Source organism: Callorhinus ursinus, unplaced genomic scaffold (genome assembly GCF_003265705.2).
Source record: "Callorhinus ursinus isolate GAN/ISIS: 27379988/994484 unplaced genomic scaffold, GSC_fseal_2.0 scaffold21, whole genome shotgun sequence".
NCBI classification, from domain to species: domain Eukaryota; kingdom Metazoa; phylum Chordata; class Mammalia; order Carnivora; family Otariidae; genus Callorhinus; species Callorhinus ursinus.
In genome coordinates this window covers 6,558,845-6,573,564 of record NW_027397083.1, presented here as the reverse complement: position 1 = coordinate 6,573,564, position 14,720 = coordinate 6,558,845, and the positions used below count along the sequence as shown (strand labels likewise).

Genomic DNA, 14,720 nt, shown 5'->3' with positions numbered 1-14,720 from the left:
ATTCTGTCTGTGACCAGGAAGTTGAGCTGAATCGGGCCCTCCTATCCACCCACACTTCAGCTTTGTAGTTACTGCTTAAGGGCACTAAGGCGGCCTGGGTGGCTGGGGGCGGGGTGGTGGATCTCAGCTTCTCCCAAGCCCCCCAGGGAGCCGGCCAGCGTCCTCCCTGCTGATGGCCGCTTGTACCAGCCCTGGCCATGCCCTCCTTAGGAGAGCACATTAAAATGGCAGATTCCAGGTGGTCTCCCAGGAAAGTCTGTCCAGTTGTGACGGACCCAGGAATCTACATCCCTAAGAGGTTCCCCTGATCCACTAATGCACTCCAGGCTGCTCTCCAGCTTTCTGGAAACATCCTGTCTTGGCCGCCTCCCAGAGAGTGCAGGGGCTGTTGTGGGAGGAGTCTGCCGCCCATTGCCAGGGGGAGGCACATCTCCCCTGGCCCTTCCGGCAAGTGACAGCCCTGGGTAGAGGGCATCTGGAGGTGGGTGTGAGCTGTGCTCTGTTCTGGCAGGTGATGTGCTGGGCTTTTAGGGAAATGGTGGTCAAGTGCTCTGATGGAACCCCGACCTCCACCCACGGGGGGTGGGCTCTGTCCGCCCACGGCCCTGAAGAGGGTCTCTTGCCATCAGGCGCCTCTCTCTATGCCTCAAGCATATCACCTGTCAGACTCACACTGGCCCGATCTGTCTCGCCTTCTTCAAATACGTCAGGCTCGCTCCTTCCTCCTTGCTGTTCCCCGCTGCCGGGAATGGCTTCCCCTCACAGATCTTCCCTGGGCTGCTTCTCCATTCTTGTCTCAATGTCAGGCTCAGGCTCAGGCTCAGGTGTCATCTGCTCAGACCAGGCTTCCCCAACCCCCCAACCCATTCGCCACCCCATGGTCGTCTATTGGAGCCAGCCACAGTGTCCCCGTGACTCTCTCCATGACCAGGGCGTCTGGTCATTGTGTGCTGTGTGTTATTGTCCCCACGCCCCACCGCACTGAATGGCAGCTCCTTGCTGTGGGGACCTCAGCAGCCCGACTCCTGTCTCCCTGGCAGCCAGCACAGCGTCTGGTCGGGGCTGACCCCCGAGCTCTGACTCCAGGGGGAGCAGTGCTAGACCTCTGGGCCTTACCCCTGATGGTGTGCTTAACAAGGGTGAGACAGCTGGGCCGAACTAAACGCCATTCTTTCCATCCCCAGAGACCTCCTCCAGCTCGCTCAAGGTGGGGGCCTGCATCTTCGTCGGAGTGGGCGCTGTTACCATGTTCATGGGCTTCCTGGGCTGCATTGGTGCCATCAAGGAGGTCCGCTGCCTTCTGGGGCTGGTGAGTGCCGCTGTCCAGCCGGGTGGGGCCTGCGCGCCCCCCTGGTCCCGACCGTGGGAGCTCGTGCAGAGGTGAGCGGGGTGGGGTCACCCGGGGCGGGGCGGGGGGCGGCTTGCGGCTGACTCCATGCTGCTCTGTGTCCCCAGTACTTTGCCTTCCTCCTCCTGATCCTCATCGTCCAGGTGGCCGCGGGAGCCCTCTTCTATTTCAACATGGGCAAGGTAAGCACCCTCCTGGCCCCCGGCTGGGCTGGGCTGGGCTGGCCCTGCAGGGCGATTGGCCCTGGGGGTAGGGGAGAGACCAGGGGCCTCTCAGCTGTCAGAGACAAACCCAGGAGGTGCCTGGCAGCCTTCTGGGCCTCTGGTCCCTGCGATCTCCTAGCGAGATGTGAGGGGCGGGGGGTGGGGTGGCATCTTGGGCAGAGTCGCCGTGGGCCTGAACACAGCTCTACCCCAGCACCTTGTAGCTGTGGGGTGGTGGGCAAGCCGCTTGCCTCTCTGGGCCTGTCTCACCTTCTGCAAATGGAGGACAATAATAAATTTACCTTCCAAGGTTCTGGCGAGGATTCAGTGAGATTATCTTAGTAAAACACAGCACAGTGCTTGGCATGGTGAGCGCCCAATAAATGTTGTTCTTCTTGTTTTTATTCAAGCGCCTCAGCAAGTACTAAATCCATGCCACTCATCTGCAGATGAGACCCAGGGAAGAGACTGTCAATAAAAAAAAATTAGTTTTGCATCACAGAGAAGGCCCTTAGCTTTAAGGAATAGAAAAACCAGGCTGACTGTGGCTTAAATTCTAAAGATATTGCTGTTGATTAACCAGAAGTCCGGGCTGGAATCAGAGACCGTGCTTCTGGCTGGCTGTTCAGCATCCTCCTCATGCCACTCACTGTATCACATCACTCACCTCATGGTCACAAGATGGCCGCCACAGCACCATCCGTGCTGCTGTAGCCAGAAGAAAGGGACACAGGCAGTGCCAGCGCCGGCCATCCCTTCGATCAGAAAAGCAAGTCCTCCAACAGTCTTCCTCAGACTGGGTCACAAAGGCACCCATGGCTTCAAGGGGACTCTAGAAGACACAGGCACAAGGGAGAAGGGAAGCCAGGAATAGCTGTTGGGTGAGCCAGTCGACTGTGACTGTCAAAGTTAGCACTTATGGAGCACCTACTATGTGCACACAGTATCTTCTAGAAGCTTTACACTCATCATCTCATCCTTTCGGCAGCCATGCGCTGTGTTCCGTTGACAGACAGGGAGACAGGTGTTCGGAGCGGTGTAGGACAATACCATCAGTAATACAGGAACTAGAACCCTTGGCATCCCTGTGGTTGGGTCAGCACACACCGTGTACTACTGGGTACAATGCTGGCCACTTTACTTTCATTCTTTCACTGATGCTCCCCATGCCTTCCCTCTCAGGGTAGTGTGAGAATCCCCATCGACGGGTGAGGGATGAGGGCACCACCCAGCCAGCCAGTGGCCGGGCCAGGTGAGGGCCCAGAGCTCAGCCCAGACCCACTGCACATGGCCCTTGACCCGGATGTCCTCAGGGCCCCCCGCCCTCCTCCAGTGCTACAGTTCTTATCCAACTAGGGAGACAGCTGGTGGCTAGTGGGCTCCTGCATTTCACCACTCTAAGGTCCAGTTGCCTCATATCACTCTGAAAAGGAAGGTGAGAAGACATTACACCGACATCAACAACTAACACTTCGTGGAGCCTAGAACAAGCCCCCCACCCACTGTGGCGTACAGACTGTGCTCACTTAGTTTTTCCTCACTGGGATCCTTCAGGGTCATGGGTGTGATACCCTCATTTTCAGATGTGGAAGCCGAAGCATAGAAATGAGGCACCTTGACCAAAGGTCACACAGCTAGTAAGTGGCAGAGTGAGGATTTGAACCCGGGCAGCCCCAGGTTCATACTGGTGCAATTTCCATTGCAGTGGTTCCTACCCGAGTCTGCTTTACTTCTTTATAATCCACACCCAGCCTGTTCCCCAGGAGAAGTGGAGCTGAGTTCCAACACAGGCACAGGGTAACTAAAATCAAAACAAGAGAGATTGGAACACACACGGGAAGAGGAAAAGCAATGTCCCTGAAGCCAGGGCACTAGATAATGGTAGCTGAGGCCTAACTTGAATGCTGAGCTTCCTGGCAGCCAAGGCAAAAGGGGAAAGTGTGGTTTCAGTAGATGAAAGGAAGCTCGCTTGGCCAACAGACAGGAAGGCAGTGTTTAAAGGAGGGAAACTCTTTTCCCAGTGAAAGGGTTGTGAGATCCGGTCTTTATTTCTGCCCTGTGGCACCTGGGGCTTCTCTGGGACCCAGTCAGTGGCACATTATAATCAGGGTAGATAAGAACTGGGCCCTGGTGAGCTGGTTTCCATGACTCAGAAGCCAGCCGACTCTGCAGGGGTCTTGGGCCGTCCACCTTCTCCCCTTCTGAGTTTCCCCATCACAGTAGTAAAGACGGCGCCCATCTATTGGATGCCAACCACGTGCCAGGAGCTGAGCTAGTAACTTGATACACATTTCAGTTTTACAAGCATTTTCCAGTTTAAGAAACTGAGGCCGGGAACAGCAAGACGACTTCTGGCCACAGCCACACATAGCTTGGAGGCGCCAGAGCGGAGAATTCCACCCCGATCCCTCTGACCCAAGGCCCATGTCTCCCTCTCCAGCATGCTGCCTCCCTGCGGGCTGGTATAGTCCCGGCTTGGCCCACGACCAGCAGCTATGCCTCAGAGGCGTCCCACGGCCCCAGAGCAAGGCTTGTTCGGAGAATCAGGACTCCTGACTCCAGAGTCCAGACTCTGTCCTACCCCACGATTCCTTCCTCTGTGCCCTGCTCCCCCGCCCCACCAGCCTCTGTACCTCATGCCCTCTGGCCCCAGCCCACCTGTCCTGCAAGTGGAGGGACATTTCCTGGCTCTGCTGGGAAGCTTCTGGCAGCACTCTTTCGCCCGAGTGAGAATGAATGATTTATTTTTTCTTTCCCAGCACATTGTAAATCCCGGTGGAAGACTAAACATGTTCTTGATGATGTTTATTCCTGCAGATGAGGCCCAGCTGGGGAGCTGGGCCTTGTTGAGCCTGAAGGAAAAGGCCTTCTAAAGGCAATGGGCTGTCCTTTCCCTCACTCTCCAGGCCTCCTGGACAGGTGGGAGGGACTGAGCCATTGGGGTTCCCCCCCCCGTTCCCCCTCACCCGCCCGAAGTGGTCTCTGGGGATGCCATTGGTCCCTCGGCCCGAGTTCCCAGCAGCCCCTGTTCCCGGGGCAGCCACAGGGGAGGCTGGGGTCCTTGGGCAAGGCACATGGCTTCTCAAGCCCTAGGTTCTGCGTCTATAAGTTAAGGGGAAAGCTGCTGGGCCCCCACTCCCACCCAGGGTTGAAGTGAGCACAGACCTCAACGCTTTTATAAGATAGAATGGTGGCCAAGGCCTCAACTCTGGAACCAAACTGCCTGTGTTGGAATCGCTGCTCTGAGGCCCTCGGCAAGTCACTCAGCCTCTCTCTACTCCACTCGCCTCACCGGTCAAACAGCGGTCATCATACAGGTCCACTCCCCTTAGCAGCAGTTCTGAAATCCAAGAGCCACTTTGGAAAAGCAAAAATGCCCTTCACAGCTCATTCGGTGGCAAAATCAAACCCAAACAGAAGCCAGGCTATTTATGGCCTCTGTGAACCCCATTTCGGGGGCCCTCAGGAATTACGAATGGGAGAGAGAGAGCAGGGTGTGACCCAGACCCCGATCCCTTTCTGAAATTGGAACATTGCTCAGCGCCAGAGCACACGGGCCCCAAGGCTGTCTTGTAGCGCTGGGCTGTGGATTTAAGAGCGTCGCCCATGGGAAGGGCCTTTGCTGGCATCATTGCAAGGGTTCACTATGACGGTCACCATCGTTAACTCCGTTAATGCTTAGGGAGGGCTCAGGAAATGGCAGCCGTTCGTATCGTCGTTGGTGTTAAACCAGTATTAGCAAGAGTCGTGGGGGCCAGGATTTGGGAGTGGAGATTCCTCTGGCTCTTTCCTCATCTGACCATGTAGCCAGCCCCTGTTCAGCGGGCACAGCCCGAGTCTGGGCTGTGTTCTAGGGTGGGCTTTGCCTCTGGTTGCTCCATGGGCTTGGACAACTTGCCCTGCCTCTTGGAGTCTCAGCTGACCTCTAGGGCCTTTCCCAGCTCTGACGCTCTGGGATTCTGGCTTGTTCTCTCCAAGCAGTGGAGAGTGGGAGAGGGTCAGGAGGAAGGACGCGAACACACTATCTGCTGGGATGTGCTGGGCCTTGGCGCACTCACGCAGGCCCCACTGCTCACCCGCCCAACAGCCCACACCGGTGAGGCTGCTGAGGCTTTGGTGGATTACGTCAGGGGGTTGAGCAGAAGGCCTGCGGCCTGAGAGCTTGGAGGGTAAGGGGCTTGAGTGGGCTGGGTGGGCACTGGGGGCTGGGGGTGGTGACAGTGGCCCAGCCACGCTGCTGTGTGCCGCCCCAGGGAGGCTGGTCAGGAGCGCCGTGATGCCCTTCCCCCTCTTGCCCTTTCCTACCTAAGAAGCTCACAAGAGCCAGCGTACGGGTGGTAAGACAGGTTCCCCGAGGACAGTGCCATTCTGTGAGATGCCTGCCCCCTGTGATGGAAACTTCCTGATCCCCTGGCCTGGGTTGCTACCAGCCTTGGGGGTGGGCAGCTGGAGCCAGGACAGAGAGAAGTGACCTTTGTCTTCCCTTTTGGGAAGAAGAAGAAGTGTCCAGGCAGTCCTTCAGGAAGGGGGTCATGAAGAGCAGTGGGATGGAGATGCGATTCTTTTTTTTTAAAGATTTTATTTACTTATTCGAGAGAGAGCACTCACGCTAGCACAAGCAGGGGGAGCCGTAGAGGGTGAGGTAGGAGCAGGCTCCCTGCTGAGCAGGGAGCAGCCTGGGGCTCCATCCCAAGACTCCGGGATCATGACCTGAGTCAAAGGCAGACACTTTACCAACTGAGCCACCCAGGAGCCCTGGGATTAAGATTCTTAAGGTGCCGGTGCCTGCCTGGCTCCATGGCTCTGTGGCTCCAGGGCGGCAGAGGGTGGTGCCTGACTCAGACCCCGCCCTCAAGGAACTTACTGGAGCCTGGGGAGTTCTGGGGCAGCCGGTTACGTACTTTGCAGTCGGCTTTCAGGAAAGAACTCAGGTGGTGCCCAGGAGTAAACACACCATGCCCTCTGCATCCACCATTGCCAAGGGCCCTCATTTCCTATCGGGATCCCCGGCTGAAGCCTCAGACCCGTTGTATCTGAATTCTGGCAAAGCACTTGGCAACATATCCTGTGAGAACCCGGGGAGAGGACAGGAAGATGTGGGTCCGTTTCATTGCGGGGGCGGGGGGGGCATCCCGTTCTCGAGGGCGATTTGATGCCTTAGAATAAAGAGCCCGGAGAGAGGTCTGGACACCATCCAAAGGAGTGTTCGGAGGAGCCAGAGAGGAGGGGGAGAAGGGAGAAGGGCTGGAATATCCAAATGGTTTGTCCTGGGAGAGTGATCTGATTTGTCCTGCACGGTCCCATCAGAGACTTGGGAGGGAGCGGGGAGGAGAACTCGAGCTAATGGGCAGAAGTCACTTGAGCTCCACTTAAAATGAATTGCTTATATCGAGAGCCTCCCCGCCCCTGCAATGTGCCATTCCGTGGGGTGCTGAGCTCCCCATACAGGGAGCATATAAGCAGAGCCCGGGAAAATCTGGGAAGGGCCCTTACATTTGGATGATATGCTAGATTCAGAGGTCTCTTCTAATCCTGCCTCTCTGTGAAAAGTCGCACTGCAAGGTGAAATGAAAGCACAGCGTCGTGGTAGTGGGGAGCCGCCCCGGAGGACAGTGGGATCTGGGGTCGGGGGGAGACAGTGGGTGATTGGCTGTGGTTGAGATCGCAGGCTTCTGGGACTGCACGCATCAGGGTTACAAGTCCTGTCTCTGCTGCCTGCTAGCTGTGTGATCTTGGCAAGTCGTGCCGACGCTCTGAACCCGTTTTCTCTTCTGGGAAATGGGGAAGATGGGACCCGGCAGCGCTCCAGGGCTGGGCCCCTAGGCGTGTGACCCCAGCAGTTACACAGGACCCTCCACTTCAAAGGGTCTGTGCTTGGATTCTTGGACACTCAGCTGGATCCACATTTCCAAAGGCTGCCCCGGGGTCCCTGTCCCTCTCCGTTCCTTGCTCCTGCTCTCCTCCGTTGGCTCCCTTCTCAGGCGGGCAATCCCCAGTGGAGCCTGAGGCGGCCACCAGCAGCACAGGCCCTCATCCTGGCCGGATGAGCGGAAAGAGAAGGTTACCTTGGGTGACATGCCCAGGATGGGGAAGGCGCCCAGGGACAGCGTAGGACTTGCCCGAGGCAGTGAGGGGGCAGGGCTTCCCAGGCTCCTGGAGGGATTGAGGGGTGGTTACCCCTAAGGAAAGGAAGTGCTGTTCCAAGGACGGAGACTCCCGGCCCACAGAGCAGGCAGAAACCACAGAGGTGGCCCCTGCAGGGATGAAGTGAGAGTGGGCATCTTCCCCCTTCCCCTCCCTGCTCTTTCTTATTTCAGGAACTACCTGGTTGTCAGGGTGACCTCCCTGAGCTCCCAGCAGGGCTTCCTGGGCATGGGGATCCCAAGGGATCAGCTCCGAGTGGAACCAGCCCCTGCCGCTGTGGTCCCTGTGGCCCTGGCTAGGTCTCTCAGCTACAGTCTGGGCTGCAGGGTGATGTGGTGTTTCCATGGAAACCACCCAGCCTCAGTGGAAACCCCCGGCTTCCATCACTTTTCTCATTTCAGGGGGCCTGAAATAGGGAAGTCTGGGCTGCTGTGGCAACCACGCTGGGGTATAAATAGAGACTAGGTCTGTGGCGGGGGGTGGGGGGGGGGGGGGGGGGGGGGGGGGGGGGCAGGTAGGACAGCTGTGGGAGAGGTGGCTCTCCATGCAAATGCCTCTGGGGACGCCCCCCTCCTTTCCACGCCTCGGGGATCATCCACCCACTGGGGAGAAGGGGTGGAGCGGAGATGGTCAGAGCAGAGAGACCCAAGACCCACGGGAGCCAGCACCAGCTGTATGACAGGGGCCAGGCACTTAGCGTCTCCGGGCCTTCCTTATCACCGCTCTGACCGCCTTCAAGCCATGGCCATGTGGTTCCAGTGCTGATAGAGCTTCATGGGTCAAAACTTGGGTTCTGGGTCCAAATCCCAGCTCTTCACATGTCAGCTGTGTGACCTTGGCCAACTTAGTCAACCTCTCTGGGCCTCGTTTTCTGCATCTCTTAAATGAGGGAACGAGGTAAATCCCTAGGCCCTAGGTCTGCTCTGAGGATTAAAATGAATTAATGCATGAAGAAAAGTGCTTAGCACGGCTGGTACATAACAAGTGTTTGATAAAACTTAGCCACTGTTACTGCGATTAATTGCCCGTAGGAAAGCTTTGTAAATCGTAAAACTCTGTGTGAGTAAAACGAAGTGTACTGCGCTAGGGGTTCTGTCAAGAGGGAGGGGGGCAGCGGGCAGTCCTGGGGAGTGGGGCTGGTTTCCCAGGGCCAGTGAAGGGAGGGGGCAAGGAGCCAGGGTGGCAGGTCCATCCGGAGGATGTGGGTTCTCCGAATGCTGTGTTTGTGAGCTGCCTGTGGGGAGCTGACGGAAGCCCACTCACTGCGTTGTGAGCCGGGCTCTGAAAACCCCTGCCTGGAAGTACCTGTCCTATATTCTAATACCGCTTTCTCCGGAACTGAGGGGCAGGCTTGTGGCCATCCCCTCGGTGCCCGGGCCCCTCCCCCTGGGCTTCTGTGGTGACAGCAGGTGGCTGTGACTAGCTTATTCATGCTGGCGTGCCGGGAAGGCCCCTGAACAAGGTCCACGGGAGAGGCCAGCAGGGCCAGGCTGGGTCTGGCTCTCGGGGCGGGGCCCTCGCTCCCACCTGGGGCGTGGGGCCCTGCTCTCAGTTCTCAAGGCTGGTTTCAGGTTTGCCTCTCTTTGTATAGGTGACTTGTTCCTGAAAAGCGGCTGTAGTGAGATCGTCTGTTGAGAGCCCCGCTAGAGGGACCGTTGGGGCTGAATCTTTTTGTTCCGTGCACCCCTCATCTGCCTTCTTTGTAAATCACTGTTTTCTTGGTGGGATTAAGGAAAAGGGGGTGCTTCTCTCCCTCACCAAGGGACCCTGAATTCCCAACACAGGCAGGATTTGGATTTTGTGGGGCCGCAGGGCAGGCATGAGGATTAATCAGGAGAGTATGTGAGTACTACCCTGGTGTGGGGCGTATCGTGGTGACTCTACACCCATTCGCCATTCAGGTACACCACACGTCTACCCTGGCCAGGCTTTGCCAGGTACGGTCCTTGCTCCCGTGCATCTGACATTCTGGTGGAGGGGAGAGATAATAAATCCTGAAAACGAATGAGCGTGTAATGACCACGTTGCGAAGGAAAAGACAACATGCCCACCCTTGAGGTTGAGGAGGGCCTGCGAGGGGGTGGTGGAGGGGATAGAGAAGGGCTGTCTTCTGTAGGGTGGTCCAGGAAGGCCTTTCTGAGGAGGTGACGTTTAAACAGAGCCCTGAAGCAAGTGGACAAGTGAGCCATGTTAATATTTGGGGGAAGAGGATAACAGGTGATGGGAAGAGTAAGTGCAAAGGCCCTGAGGCAGCAGTGTGCCTAGCAGAAAGACAGCAAAGGAGACCTGTGTAATTGAAGCAGAAGCAGCAAAAACGGAGAAAATGAGGTTTGGGAAGAGCAAGGGCCAAACAATGCAGGGCCTTGTGGGCCATTGACAGGATGCTGCCATTCTCCCTGAGAGGGATGAGAGACCGCTGGAAGGTTTGCAGCAGTGACCTGCAAAGATCCACATCTAAAGGGTCCCCCCGGCGCTGAGTGCCGAATAGACTCCAGCGCAGGAGTGGTTGGCCCTGCCGGCCCCGGGCTCCGTGTGGTGGCCTGCTGGGGGGCTGACACCCTGGAAGCGCTAGGAGAGTAGTTGGCATGGACAGTGAAGTGCTCTTGAGTGTGAGCATGTCCCCGGGGTGGGGGCGGGGGAGGAGAGAGGCCGTTTAAGTAGATGTGACCAAAGGTGGGGCACGGGTTTCAGGAAATTTGATCTCGACCCTTGTTCTCCCCTCTGCAGCTAAAGCAGGAGATGGGCAACATCGTGACCGAGCTCATTCAGAACTACAAGGACGGACGTGAGGACAGACTGCAGGAGGCCTGGGACTACGTGCAGGCTCAGGTACGGCGGCGGTGGCAGGGGCGGGGTGGCGTGAGGGTCCTGGCCTCATGTGTCTGGGTCTGGGTGTCCATGTGCCTGACAGAATATGCCAGTGAGTTTGTATGTGAGTATGTATCTGTTGGGGGCGAGGGGCCTCTGAGTGGTCCCCCTGCCTGGTACCCCAGCTACCACCACAGTCCCTCACTCAGGGGGCCCAGGGTCTTGGAGGCTTCCAGGGGCTCAAAGAGCTCCAGTCTGTGGCCAGGGTGGGGGACCCTCATCTCAAGCCAGGCTGGGGAGTGTCAGGAGTCCGTCCTGGGGGTTAAGGAACTGGGTGCCAAGGCTGACATGCTGACACGAGTCTTGAGTGGAGCCTACCTCTGGGAGGGTATTGACATGGGATGTGCCCATGGGAACCTTCTGGGGTGAAAGGAGTGTTCTATCCAAATCCTGATCCCATTGGCAGTTATGCCAGTATATGTGTAAAAATTCATCAAGCTGTGCACTTTAGTGTATGTGTTTTCCACCTCAGTGCAAGTGAGAGAGACAGACTGAGCGAGTGAATGATGGAATGACTGAAGGACAGATTAAATGACTGAATGAATGCATGAATGAATGAATGACTAACTGGCAGACAAAATGGCTGGCTAACTGACTGACTGACTGAATGAATGATGGACTAACTGGCAGACAGAATGACTGACTGACTGAATGAATGAATGAATGATGCACTGGCAGACAGAATGACTGACTGATGGAATGAATGAATGAATGACAGACTAACTGAATGGATGAATGACTTTATGAATGAATGACAGAATGACTGACAGACTGACTGAATGAATGCATGAATGATGGACTGGCTGGCAGACAGACTGAATGAATGAATGATGGAATGACTGACAGAATGACTGGCTGGCTGGCTGACTGACAGACAGAATAACTGCCTGGCCCACTGGGTTCCCAGCCCTCCCTGATGGTGAACCAGTCACCAAACACACACGGACCCTGGGGATCAGGTCCCAGGTGCTGTGTGCCCCTGGCTGGGACCCAGCATCTCTGGGCTGCAGCGTCCTCCTGTCTCCCATGGGGCGCCGGCCACACTGGTCCCCGGAGCCTGCCTGTAGCACTGCCTGCTGCCTGGTGGAGGGCTGTGGGGTGCGAGGGGCAGGGGTGGAGGCAGTGGGAGGACTCCATGGCACCAGGAGAGCAGGGTGTCTGGAGATGGGACTGTCCAGACCACACAGGCGCATCCATTTTCTGGGCCGTGAAGAGAGGACGGCAGTGTTTTGTGCCTCCCAATTTTTGGTGAGGACCAGCTGGGGCCATGTTGGGGGGCCTGTGTCGGCTGGGGGGCTCAGTGCACACGGGAAGATGTTTTCCTCCACATTCAGTTTGACCCACAGATGCTGAGGTTCGGGGGACGCTCATGTTCCAGGATGAACACGTGCCTCCTTCAAGGAGCCTGGGGAGAGCTGGGTCTCTTGAGGGATGGTGCGCACCCTACCATGGGAAGCAGTTGACTGGTTCGGGGATTTCTGCCGCAGGCAAGGTCTCTAGATCATTCTGATGTCTGTCCGATGCTGCTTGGCATGGTGGTTAAGAAAGCTGACTGAGTCAGGCCCCTGAGGGCAGGAATACCAACTCTGCCACTTCCTGAGCTGGTTTCCTCATCTAGAAAATGGGGCGATGGATCCGTGCTCGTGTGAGAGGGGTTTATGAAGCCCGTGGCACTTACGCAGAGCTTAGGTGGCATGTTGCTGATGAGGGTTGATTAGTCACGCAGAACCACTGAGACGCAGGGCAGGTGGTGGCTGGGGACAGAGCTTGGCACGAGGCAGGGTCGGGGGCTCTGCCTGGTGTGGTAGCGGGGGCCAAGGAGAGCTGTCTCCTTCTGTTGAGTGTGTGAGGGTCGGGCGGCGGGCGGGGGGGGGTGCCCCTCCGCGGGGCCAGCCTCCCTGCCAGAGGAGGCAGCCGAGTATCTGCATGAGCCGGGAACGGAGGGAGGGAACCTACCCCAGCAGCTGCCTGGAGCCCAAGAAAGCCTGAGCATGCTTGGCTCGCCCCCTGCTGGTCACCAGGCTGCTGGTCAGGGACCGGCCACTCGGAGACCGGAGACTGGAGGGAAGCAGGTGGGGGACCCACACACCCAGCGCAGGGGCACCCAGCCAGTCCACTTAATCCTCCCAGGGACGCTGGCAGAGTGGCTCTTGTCATCCCATTCTCCGCATGAGGAAGCCAGGGCTGGCGGCTTGCCCAGGCCCAGGGTGTGTGCCTGTTGTTCCCCGATGCAGTTCCACCTTCCCCTGGGCCTTTGGAGCACAGGCTTAGCCCCTCAGATCCGAGTCCCGTCAGGGATTCGGGCCAGATGTGATCCACAGCCCCTCAGGGTCCCCTTCGCGAGCCCCATGGACGTGCCTTCTAGCACAGGGAGCCTAGAAGGGCCTTCTTCCCCTCTGGAGCAGGAACATTTTCTCTTCCAAAAGGCAGAATTGACCGTATCTCCTTTTTCGCCTTGGCAACCGGGAAGCTCAGAGCCAAATCGCAACTCCAACATGTACACAGCACCTAAAAGTGGAGCTGGCCTTCCCCCAGCAGCCCCTGTGCTGTCCAGATCGGGGCCGGATGCTCGGCCTGCCTCAGTCCGGGGAGTCCCCCTAACAGCCCTTTGAGTCAGGAACCTTGGTCACACCATTGGCAGATGAGGAGACTGAGGAAAGCACTTTAGCCAAAGTTAAGCCACTGGTAAGTGGCAAAGCTGGGATTTGAACCCAGTAGCCGGACTCTAGACCGCCCCCCCAACACTTTTTTTTTTAATTATCATTTTTTTTTAAGCGGGCTCCCCATCCAGCGCGGGGCTTGAACGCACAACCCAGTGATCAAGAGTTGCGTGCTCCGCGGACCGAGCCCGCCCGGCGCCCTTAGACCCCACACTCTTAACTGGGTGTTGCTTGCCCTTCTTGCGCCCTACTCATCTGTGCTCTTTCTACTTGAGTGTCCCTCCTGTGCTGCTTTATATTTTTACTGCTCCTGATTTTTGGTCCCTTGCTGTTTTAATATTTATGCTATGTGTTCCCTGAAAGCCCCTTTAAATTCCCCGCGGCTCCCAGAAGCCAAGGTGAAACGTAAACTCTCATCCTGGCGGTCTGGGTGGGCCGCGGGGGGCCTGAAAGTGGCCGATCCGAGCCTGCGTCCGGGGAGACGCCACCTCCACGCGGAGGGTGGCCCACCCGAGGGCAGTGGGCACGACAGCTGGTCTGCTGGCAGGTGAAGTGCTGCGGCTGGGTCAGCTTCTACAACTGGACGGACAATGCGGAGCTCAGGAACCGCACCAATATCACCTACCCCTGCTCCTGTGAGGACAGGAAGGAGGCGGACGATGGCTTCCCGGTGAGGAAGGGCTTCTGTGAGGCTTTGGACAGCAACAGCACCGAGAGCGGGAACCACCCCGAGTCCTGGCCCGTGTACCGCGAGGTGTGTGCAAGGCTGTGGGGCCGGGGCTGGGCTTGGGCCACTCTGGGGTTCGGGTTCCCAGGCCACTCAGGCTTGCCTGGGCTGCTCCTTACCTCCCACTTCTTCCCCCCCCCCCCCCCCCCCCCCTCCCCCCCCCCCCCCCTCCTTTCCCTCCTTCCTTCCCTCCCTCCCTCCCTCCCTCCCTCCTTCCTGCTCCACTCCCTTCCTTCACTTAGCTGTTCCTGCGACTCATCTATTTGCTTGTCATTTGTACCTACATCAACATATTCATTCATTTATGCAGTCAGGGAACACGCAGACCGCGCTCTGCAGGCCCTCTGGGCCGGGGCAGGGTGGGGGGCCCTCCCGGTGATTCTACACGGTGGGGTGAGGCGGCATGGCGTGGGGTTTCGTGACCGTGATCTCCCCTTGTAGGGCTGCATGAAGAAGGTGCAGGCTTGGCTGCAGGAGAACGTGGGCATCATCCTAGGCGTGTGTGTGGGCGTCGCTGTCACTGAGGTCTGAACCCCTCCCCCTCCAGCAGCACTCCCCCCCCCCCCCCCCCCCCCCCCCCCCCCCCCCCCGCAGGAGGCCCGGCCTGACCACTGTCCCTCCCTGGGCCCCTCTGCCGCTGGAGCCACAGGCTGGTCACGAGCCTTTAGTTGTGGATCTGTTTCATCCCGCTCAACCCCTGTGACCCTCGCTGACCTGGACAGTGAGATGCTGCCCTGGGGCCTCGGGGGGAGCCGGGCGGCCATGCCTCC

The 14,720-nt window shown here is 57.8% G+C and overlaps 1 protein-coding gene across 4 annotated transcripts in view; it reads left to right on the top strand.

The window, feature by feature from the left end:
* Positions 1-14,720, top strand: part of CD82 (CD82 molecule) — a 49,448-nt gene that overhangs the window by 33,782 nt on the left and 946 nt on the right. For 3 of the 4 annotated variants that reach the window (XM_025878284.2, XM_025878285.2, XM_025878286.1), the window contains 5 exons: positions 1,185-1,309; positions 1,456-1,530; positions 10,423-10,524; positions 13,771-13,977; positions 14,392-14,475. In XM_025878284.2, coding sequence (XP_025734069.1) covers positions 1,185-1,309; positions 1,456-1,530; positions 10,423-10,524; positions 13,771-13,977; positions 14,392-14,475 — 593 coding nt within the window. The remainder of the gene's footprint in view (positions 1-1,184; positions 1,310-1,455; positions 1,531-10,422; positions 10,525-13,770; positions 13,978-14,391; positions 14,476-14,720) is intronic. The other variant, XM_025878283.1, reaches the window with a different exon arrangement.